This window comes from Polistes fuscatus, unplaced genomic scaffold (genome assembly GCF_010416935.1).
Source record: "Polistes fuscatus isolate 324 unplaced genomic scaffold, CU_Pfus_HIC Scaffold74, whole genome shotgun sequence".
Classification (NCBI taxonomy): domain Eukaryota; kingdom Metazoa; phylum Arthropoda; class Insecta; order Hymenoptera; family Vespidae; genus Polistes; species Polistes fuscatus.
This window is the reverse complement of record NW_025113156.1, coordinates 34,329-44,589: the sequence shown is the minus strand read 5'-3', so window position 1 is coordinate 44,589 and position 10,261 is coordinate 34,329. Positions and strand designations below refer to the sequence as shown.

Sequence of the window (10,261 nt, the reverse complement as noted above, 5' to 3'; positions counted from 1 at the left end):
GGTAATTAGGTTCGGGTCAATGCCCGACCTCCCCTCCAACAAGGCGCACCTAATCGCGGTGAGGGTGGTTGTTGGGTACAAACCCTCCAACCTGATGGGGGAGGTCCTCTGAGGCCTCAAAATTTTGGCCTCAGGGAGGACCCCCCTCATCGCCTCCGCGACCCTGTCCGCCTTTGTTTGGGCGTCCTTGCCGCGAACCTCCCAAATGAAGGAGCCCGTGAGGCCCCTTCTGTAAGCAAGTCCCTTGACACCTATGGTTTCAAGGTTTATATTCCCTTCCAACTTTTTGAGAGCCTCCAGGTAGGAGGCTCCTCCCTCGCAGGTCAAGGAGACTGCGGCGGTCTCCCTGGTCCTCTTGGCTTTCTTCTTCTTCTTATTCTTCCTCTTCTGAGGATTCCCAGTGGGGGGGGCAACCTTCCCAGCGCCTGGTTGTGCCGGCAAGGGCCCCCCAGCAGGTATCACAGCCCTGCCCCTTCTTTGACTACCGTAAACCCATCCCTGACCGGGACAGGAACCGGCGGTGCCGCAGTAGCCGTCGGAGGGGCAACCCGTTGCCTAGCTGCAACCTGTGCGTATGTGCCACCTCCCTGTTTCATCCCTCTGATGTCCTCCTGGATGGCAACGACAGCCCTCGCCAGTTCCGTAAGGATCCTAGCCGTTGCCCCGCCATCCAGACTCCCCTCTGCGTTCCTAGCCGCAGTCAGTCTCTCCTGATTTCTGTTGTTTGGAGCAGCCGTATGGGTCCCACCCCCAGCGTTGGGTCCAGGTGGGACGTTTGCTCCCCCTCCCGATTTCATCTTTTCCAGGAGCGCATCTTTTCTTTTAAGTTCGCGTCTTAAGCGCGAACATTCCTCCTCCAGGTGCTTCAGCCTGGCATTGGTGGCCCTCGTTTCCGCCCGTAGTTGGTCCAGGGCCTCCCTAACATCGGGGCCACAGCTCGTGGCATTTCGAGCCTGAAGCTCCCTGGCGATGTTTGCGATCTCCAGATGACAGATTTTCATCTGACCAGAGATCTCGCCCTTTATATTGCCGCATCGCTTACGCCTGGCCTCGGCCTCTGCGGCATGATCCAACAGTTTCTGGATCAGACTCCCTGATTCCAGCTGAACCGTGGACGGTCTGGATGGATCACCGTCCAGGTTGGTGAGGTCGATAACCTCCTCCTCGGACGACGAGGAGTAGGCCATCGGCCTCGCCCTTTTCCTTATGGAACCGACCGCTGGAGAGTCGAATTCCCCGTCTTCTCTTCCTGTAGCATACGTCGGTTCGCAGGCCAGGTCGCCTACCCGCGAACAGCTTCCCGAAGCATTTTCTAGGATCGGGGCCGGGTCGCCTACCCTCGATCCATAGCAGACACATGATGACGACGGAGGGTGGCCTGCTACACCACCACCTAACACCGCCGGTGTGTGGACATCCGAACCACACATTGACAAAACTGACTTTGTGCTCTTCATATTTTTCATTATAAATTTGTTGGCACAAGCCAGTCGGAAAGGAAAGGAAAAGAAAGAAGCAAGAGGCAAAGAAAGAATAGAAAAGAGGGGATAGACAGAATTAAAGGTAGGAATAGCCACGCAGAGAACAATCACACACCATTCATACCGTCCCTTTTAGTCGCCTCTTACGACAAGCAGGGAATACTGTGGGAGTATTCTACTACCCCCTACCCACGGGGGGGACCCTGACGCAACCCTGACGCAACCCTGACGCAACCCTGACGACCCTGACGCAACCCTGACGCAACCCTGACGCAACCCTGACGCAACCCTGACGCAACCCTGACGCAACCCTTTTTTTTTTTTTTTTTTTTTTTTCGTCAGGGGGAAAACCTTCATAGGCCCCTTGAGCCCGGTACTCAAGGGAGTGTCGGATTCCTACCGACTAAAAACCCACCTGGTGCAATTCACATTCATTCGTTGGGTGGGAGGGGCGGAACCGTGCTACATGCACATACTTCACCCGCTCCCACCCCGATGAGCCTGGTCGGTGTTTTCCAGGCTCTCTCCATTCACACACACTCACATACATCTTATAATTAAGTTGTTGCACCCCACGGTGGGGCGCAACCTAAACCTACTATGTATACTATATACACTAACCCAACCATCCATCCCATGATGCAATGGTCGGGTTCATACAACCCATGCATGAGCATGCTCATTCATCTCTTCAGGGGAAAGCGGCGCACTAGACCGGGCCAGTCGCCGCCAAAGCCGTCCGGAGCCTCGCCCGGGGGGGCCGCCTAGGAGCTACTCTCCTACGCGGCCTAGCATTCATCCTTCTTCTGTTACGCATAACTCTCTCCCTCTCTCTTTCAGCATCCTCCTTGGCCCTCATAACTAGTCCTGCAAAGGACTGGAATGCAGCCCACGCCCCCGGGGTATCCAGGGATCGCCCGACTATCCCGGGGAGAGTGAGCTGCACCCCCCCCAGTTCCCTGACCAAGGAGGCCCTCTCATTCATCCACGCAGGGCACTCAATCAGGGTGTGATCGGCATCATCGTTCCCCGCATCGCAGTGAAAACACCGCGGGGAGTCTGCCTTCTGATACCGTATAGGTACGCGGGAAAGCAGCCATGGCCAGTCATCAGCTGAGTGGTGTGGAAGGTCGTTTCCAAAGAAAACGGCCTTCCAACCCACTCATCCAACCTGGAAGCGATGGCTGCCCTCACGCGCACCCCCGTTGCTCCAATTGCGCCAACGAGACTTACTTCTTCTTCCTTCCATGAGGCAATTGCCCTCCTCTTGGCAATAGCGCCCAGCACGGCCCTTGTCCTAGGGGAAACGGGATCCTCCGCTTCCCGGACCGCTGCGTAACGTCCGCCAGCTGCGGCGCCAGATGGTCGAGGGGAATAATCCCCGCGACCATCATTGCCGCATGGAAGGACACCGTTCTATACGCGCAACACACCCTGATTGCTACCCTTCTTTGCAGGGCCCGAACAGCCCGCCTGACCCTCTGATCTTCCACAACAGCGCGCCACCACACCGGAGCACCATAGAGGAGCACGGAGTGGATCACGCTGCAGTAGAGGCGTCGCTTCTTTTCCCTCGGTCCGTGAAGGTTCGGAAGGATCCTCCCAATGGACCGAAGGATCCCCTGCACTCTAGGATTAAGGCCTCGAAGTGGGGCCTAAATGACAAGTCTGCATCTAATACTATGCCCAGGTATTTCACGCTGGGCTTAACCGCAATACAAACCCCCCTGAGTCTGATCACAGGGGGGGGAGCAATCCTGCGTCTGCGGAAGGCAGAGGCAGGGAAGGCCATCGCCTCCGTTTTGTGCGGCGCCACTTTAAGGCCCAACTCTCTATTCACTCACTAGGACCTCGAGGTCCCTCTCGCACGCTAACATCGCACTAGCCGGGTCCCGCCCCGCTGACAGGAGGGCCGTGTCATCCGCATAGCAGACAACACGAGACCCCCCGGCAGCGGGACACGGAGGACCCGGTCGTAGGCGATGTTCCACAGTGTGGGGCCCAGGACAGAACCCTGTGGAACCCCACACGTCACACTTACACTATGAGCGATGCCCTGTCTCCTATGAAGGACAGGAGCCTGTTTCTGAAATAGTCCTTATAATATTGACGATATAGGTGGGGAAGCCACTCCTCACCATAGTATCCACGACAGTTCTCCAGGGGAGCGAGTTGAATGCGTTGGAAATGTCCAACGACACCATCACAACCACCCGTCCATCACTCGCGCACTCCTGTATATAATCCTTAACCTCACAAACGGCCCCGAGGGTGGAACGGCCCACCCTGAAGCCATGTTGGTGCGGCGAAAGTATACTTCTTTGTTCCAAGAACTCGCTCACCCTGGAGACGATCACCCTTTCGAATAGCTTCCCCACCTCGTCCAATAGGCATATAGGCCTAAACGAACCTGGAGAGTCGTCGTGATTGTTCCTCTTCCTCACAAGGACCAATCTGGCCCTTTTCCACTCACGCGGGAACACACACTCCCCAGCAAAGCAGAGAAGCAGTCCGCCAGTCCCCTGCTACAGAAGGTTGCAGCCCTTTTCAGTACTAGACCCGGGACCCGTCAGGACCCGGCGCCCTTCCGAGGCCAATTCTCCCAGCAGCCCTGCGCACCTCCTCATCAGTGACCCTGGTCTCAGCTGGATTAATCACTTCGGTGTTTGGGGACACCGGTTGTCCGTCCCCCGGGAATAATGCAGTTATTATTCCAGTCAAAAGAGAGGGGTCCAGTGCCTCAGTAAGGGGGGGGAGACCTCGAGCTCTAAGCTTGTTCATAACAAGCTTATATGGCCTCCCCCAGGGATCTTCCTCGATGGTAGTGAGGAAGTCCCTCCAGGCCGAAGCCTTGGCCCTTCTGATAGCACGACCAAACCCCTCTTGGCCTCTCTCCTGCTTTCAAGGCACTCTCTAATCCTGGCCAGGTCGCCGCTGCGTCGAGCCCTCTGGTAGGCCTTCTTGTTACCATGGCCTCCCTCCTAAGCACTGCAATTTCATGGGACCACCACGACACTACTCTCCCCCTGTTCACTCCTGTCTGACTCGAGACATGGCAATGTCACACGCACTAACAAGTGAGTTGTTTATCCACGTCACTAGATCCTCCCCACTGGCACTATAGTCACGTGTCCAGTCAGACACGAGGGCTGCGGCGAGCCTATCCTCGTCCACAGCCCTCGCATCCCACCTAGGGAAAATTCTATCCCTGGAGCAAAGGCTTCGGAAGCCTGTAGCCTCACGCCTATAATTGAATATGACGTACAAATGGTCCGAAAGGGACTCGGCCTCATCCACCCTCCAATCCGATAAGCGGACGATGGCTGTCGGAGATCCCCACGTAAGGTCTATAACGCTCGACCCTTGCGGCCGAACGCACGTGGGGTGGCCAACCTGGTTGCCCAGGCTTAGGTTCAACCTATTGGCCCACATGCGAGCAACTCACCCCTTAGGTTACTTCTGCCTTCCGGATCCCATCTTTGGGACCGGGCATTGAAGTCTCCGGCAACCAACGCTGGAAGAGCGGGAAAAGATCCTAAGAGCTCTTCGAGCTCATCAAGGAGTCTACAAAATTTACTAATATCCTCGCTGGGGGGAAAGTAGACAGAAACTACCAGCGAGTCCCCCCATTTAGCGGCCACAAAAACAAACCCCTGCGCACTAGGCTACAGGTTCCTCCGCCTTTGCTCACGAGAATCGCAGCGAGGGGCGACCCCCCCAGGGATGAGAGCCATCTCTCATCCCCAGGAGGGACCCACCACGGCTCCGACACTATGGCGATGTCCGCCCCAACCTCCCTCATTCGCTGGCCCAGCAATCCTGGGCCCTTCGCGCATGGTTGAGGTTGATCTGGATCATCGCCATGTTAGTTTAAGTAATGTTAATTGCATGGAGGTGCGGAGCCGCCTGCTCCACCTCCATGCCACTATCTTCCGGACCCTTAGGTCCTACACACGGTCCCACGCTATTGGCGGCCGGTACACTAGATCCACGCACTTGTGTAGCATCTTTGTCCGCAACTCTTAAAATTAGGTCCTTTCGTCTAATAGGAGGCACCAATGGGCACTCCCAGGAACCCGCCCTGTGCGAGGTCTGGGAGCGACCCGCCTCCGCACATACCGGACACTTGGGGCCGGCCCCACACTCGCGAGCGACGTGTCCCGGCTCACCACACCGAAAGCAAACATCCGTTCTCGCGCAAGGTGCCGGGCAGAAGGCCGCAACGTGGCCCCTTGCGAGACACCTGTGGCATCTCAGGGGCCTGGGTCGAACAGGGAAGACCCGCACTCTTCCCCACCCCACCAGAATGTTACCTCTGTCTATTGCCGCCCGGGCAAGGGCCGTCGGTGCCACCACCGTGGCCTCATAGCGGCCACCCCTGCCCGGTCGGATTTCCCCCATAGTTATTAAGTTCGGGTCAATGCCCGACCTCCCTTCCAAAGCGCACATCTAATCGCGGTGAGGGTGGTTGATGGGTATAAACCCTCCAACCTGATGGGGGAGGTCCTCTGAGGCCTCAAAATTTTGGCCTCAGGGAGGACCTCCCTCATCGCCCCGCGACCTTGTCCGCCTTCGCTTGGGCGTCCTTGCCGCGGACCTCCCAAATGAAGGAGCCCGTGAGGCCCCTTCTGTAAGAAAGCCCCTTGACACCTATGGTGTCAAGGTTTATGCTTCCCTCCAGCTTTTTAAGAGCCTCCAGGTAGGAGGCTCCTCCCTCGCAGGTCAGAGACTGCGGCGGTCTCCCTGGTCCTCGCAGTTTGCTTCTTCTTCTTCTTCTTCTTCTTTCTTTGCCCAGTGGGGGGGCAACCCTCCCAGTACTCGACTGTTTGGGCAAGGGCCCCCAACAGGCATCGGAAGCCCTACCCCTTCTCCTGACCTCCACGAACCCATCCCCATCTGGGATGGAGGTCAGTGGCATCTGTGTAGCCGTCGAGGGGGCAGCCCGTGGTTGGGCTCAACTTGGGCGTATGAGCCCCGCCCCGCCTTCATCTCTTTCAACTCCTGTTGATCCAACAACCGCCTTGGACAGCTCAGCGAGGATCCTTGTTGTCGCCCCGCCGTCCAAATCTCCTCCCCTTCTCGCCGCAGCCAGTCTTTCTTCCCCAATGGACCGAGTTTGGTTCGTCACGGAAGCTCTACTGGGGCATTCGCCACATCCTTGCCGTCGCCTGTCTTTCGAGGAGCGCATCCTTTTTCTTTAGCTCCTTTCTAAGGCGCGAGCATTCTTCTTCAATGCCTCAACCGGTCATTGGTGGCCTTAGTTTCCGCCCTTAGTTGTTCCATGCAGTTTGTAGATCAGGGCCACAATTCGCCCTATTTCTCGCCTTCAGTTCCCTGCTAATTCCATGATTCCCAGGTTGCAGCGCTTCATGCGACCTGAGATTTCGCCCTTTATATTTCCACAAGTCTTTCTCCTGGATTCAGCCTCCATTGCGTGATCTAAGATGCGCTCGATCAGCCTGCCAGTTTCAATGCCGGAGATCGATGGCCCCTCCGGGAAAACCACTTCCGCGTTGGTCAAATCAATGACCTCTTCTTCTGAAGATGTGGAATATGTTACTGGTCTCGCCCTCTTATTTGTTCTGGCTGTTAGTGTGCCAGTCTCCATTTCCTCGGTGCATTCCAGAGTGCACCTATCCCCTCCTTGAGGAGCACCCTTGCCTTCCTGACGCATTGGTCAGTTCGCGGGCCAGGTCGCCTACCCGCGAACAGCTTCCCGTATTGGTTACCAGAGTCGGGGCCGGGTCACCTACCCCAGACTCATAGCAGTAGCATGTTGACGACGGAGGGTGGCCTGCTAGCGCACCACCTAACACCGCCGGTGTGTGTGGACATCCGAACCACACCCTTTAATTACTGACTTTGTACTCATCATATTTAATCATTTTATAATGGCACAAGCCAGTGGAAAGGAAGGAAATGAAGGAAGTAAGAGACAAAGCAAAGAGTAGAAAAAGGGGGATAGAAGAATTAAAGATAGAAATAGCCACACGAAGAGCATACACACTCCATTCATACCCTCCCTTTTAGTCGCCTCTTACGACAAGCAGGGAATACTGTGGGAGTATTCTACTACCCCTACCCACGGGGCCCTGACGCACCCTGACGCAACTGACGCAACCCTGACGCAACCCTGACGCAACCCTGACGCACCCACCCTGACGCAACCCTGACGCAACCCTGACGCAACCCTGACGCAACCCTGACGCAACCCTTTTTTTTTTTTTTTTTTTTTTTTTTTTTCGTCAGGGGGAAAACCTTCATAGGCCCCTTGAGCCCGGTACTCAAGGGAGTGTCGGATTCCTACCGACTAAAAACCCACCTGGTGCAATTCACATTCATTCGTTGGGTGGGAGGGGCGGAACCGTGCTACATGCACATACTTCACCCGCTCCCACCCCGATGAGCCTGGTCGGTGTTTTCCAGGCTCTCTCCATTCACCACACTCACATACATCTTATAATTAAGTTGTTGCACCCCACGGTGGGGCGCAACCTAAACCTACTATGTATACTATACACTAACCCGACCATCCATCCCATGATGCAATGGTCGGGTTCATACAACCCATGCATGAGCATGCTCATTCATCTCTCAGGGGAAAGCGGCGCACTAGACCGGGCCAGTCGCCGCCAAAGCCGTCCGGAGCCTCGCCGGGGGGGCCGCCTAGGAGCTACTCTCCTACGCGGCCTAGCATCATTCTTCTCTTTGAGAAATCTCTCTTCTCTCACTCTCTCAGCATCCTCCTTGGCCTCATAACTAGTCCTGAAAAGGACTGGAATGCAGCCCACGCCCCCGGGGTATCCAGGGATCGCCCGACTATCCCGGGGAGAGTGAGCTGCACCCCCCCCAGTTCCCTGACCAAGGAGGCCCTCTCATTCATCCACGCAGGGCACTCAATCAGGGTGTGATCGGCATCATCGTTCCCCGCATCGCAGTGAAAACACCGCGGGGAGTCTGCCTTCCTGATACCGTATAGGTACGCGGGAAAGCAGCCATGGCCAGTCATCAGCTGAGTGGTGTGGAAGGTCGTTTCCAAAGAAAACGGCCTTCCAACCCACTCATCCAACCTGGAAGCGATGGCGCCCTCACACGCACCCCCGTTGCTCCAATTGCGCCAACGAGACTTACTTCTTCTTCCTTCCATGAGGCAATTGCCCTCCTCTTGGCAATAGCGCCCAGCACGGCCCTTGTCCTAGGGGAAACGGGATCCTCCGCTTCCCGGACCGCTGCGTAACGTCCGCCAGCTGCGGCGCCAGATGGTCGAGGGGAATAATCCCCGCGACCATCATTGCCGCATGGAAGGACACCGTTCTATACGCGCAACACACCCTGATTGCTACCCTTCTTTGCAGGGCCCGAACAGCCCGCCTGACCCTCTGATCTTCCACAACAGCGCGCCACCACACCGGAGCACCATAAAGGAGCACGGAGTGGATCACGCTGCAGTAGAGGCGTCGCTTCTTTTCCCTCGGTCCGTGAAGGTTCGGAAGGATCCTCCCAATGGACCGAAGGATCCCCTGCACTCTAGGAATTAAGGCCTCGAAGTGGGGCCTAAATGACAAGTCTGCATCTAATACTATGCCCAGGTATTTCACGCTGGGCTTAACCGCAATACAAACCCCCTGAGTCTGATCACAGGGGGGGGAGCAATCCTGCGTCTGCGGAAGGCAGAGGCAGGGAAGGCCATCGCCTCCGTTTTGTGCGGCGCCACTTTAAGGCCCAAACTCTCTATCTCTTCACTAGGACCTCGAGGTCCCTCTCGCACGCTAACATCGCACTAGCCGGGTCCCGCCCCGCTGACAGGAGGGCCGTGTCATCCGCATAGCAGACGACACGAGACCCCCCCGGCAGCGGGACACGGAGGACCCGGTCGTAGGCGATGTTCCACAGTGTGGGGCCCAGGACAGAACCCTGTGGGACCCCACACGTCACGCTTACGTTATGTAGAGTGCCCTGTCCTCCTATAAAGGACAGGAGCCTATTCCTAAAAAAGTCCTTGGTATTAACTAGATGGGTGGGGAAGCCACACCTCGTCATTGAGTCAATAACGGTCATCCAGGGGAGCGAGTTAAACGCGTTGGCAATGTCCAACAACACTAGGACACCAACCCGTCCCTCACTCGCGCACTCCTGTATATAACGTTTGACCTCCCCAACAGCCCCAAGGGTGGAATGGCCCACCCTGAAGCCATGTTGGCTCGGCGATAGTACACTTCTAGTTCCGAAAACTCGCTCACCCTGGAGACGATCACCCTCTCGAATAACTTCCCCACCTCATCCAGCAGGCATATGGGCCTGAATGAACCCGGTGAGATGTCCTCCCCAGTCCTTTTCTTATGAGGACCAGCCCGGCCCTCTTCCAGCGCTCCGGGAACACGCCGTTCCTCAAGAGGTCAGAGAAGCATCGAGCCAGTCCCCCGCTGCAGATGTCAGCAGCCTTTTTCACCACCAGTCCCGGCACACCATCAGGGCCTGGTGCCCTTCCAAGGCCAATCTTGGTAGCGGCCCTGCGCACCTCTTCCGGCAGCACCTCCCCCCAGCCAGGTCCCGCAGGTCTTCGTTCGGGGACACTGGTTGGCCGTCCCTCGGAAACAGGGTTTCGATGGTTGTGGCCAGCAGAGAGGGGTCCAGTGCCTCAGTAAGGGGGGGGAGACCCCGAGCTCTAAGCTTGTTCATCACAAGCTTATATGGCCTCCCCCAGGGATCTTCCTCGATGGTAGTGAGGAAGTCCCTCCAGGCCGAAGCCTTGGCCCTCCTGATAGCACGGACCAAACCCC

The 10,261-nt window shown here is 56.7% G+C and overlaps 1 protein-coding gene across 1 annotated transcript; it reads right to left on the bottom strand.

Annotated features, from left to right (window-relative positions):
* Window positions 1-5,351: 5,351 nt before the first annotated feature.
* On the bottom strand, window positions 5,352-5,882 carry LOC122524539. The gene has a single exon (XM_043646849.1). It carries the CDS (start codon window positions 5,880-5,882, stop codon window positions 5,352-5,354), a length of 531 nt encoding a protein of 176 aa, XP_043502784.1.
* Window positions 5,883-10,261: the final 4,379 nt, after the last annotated feature.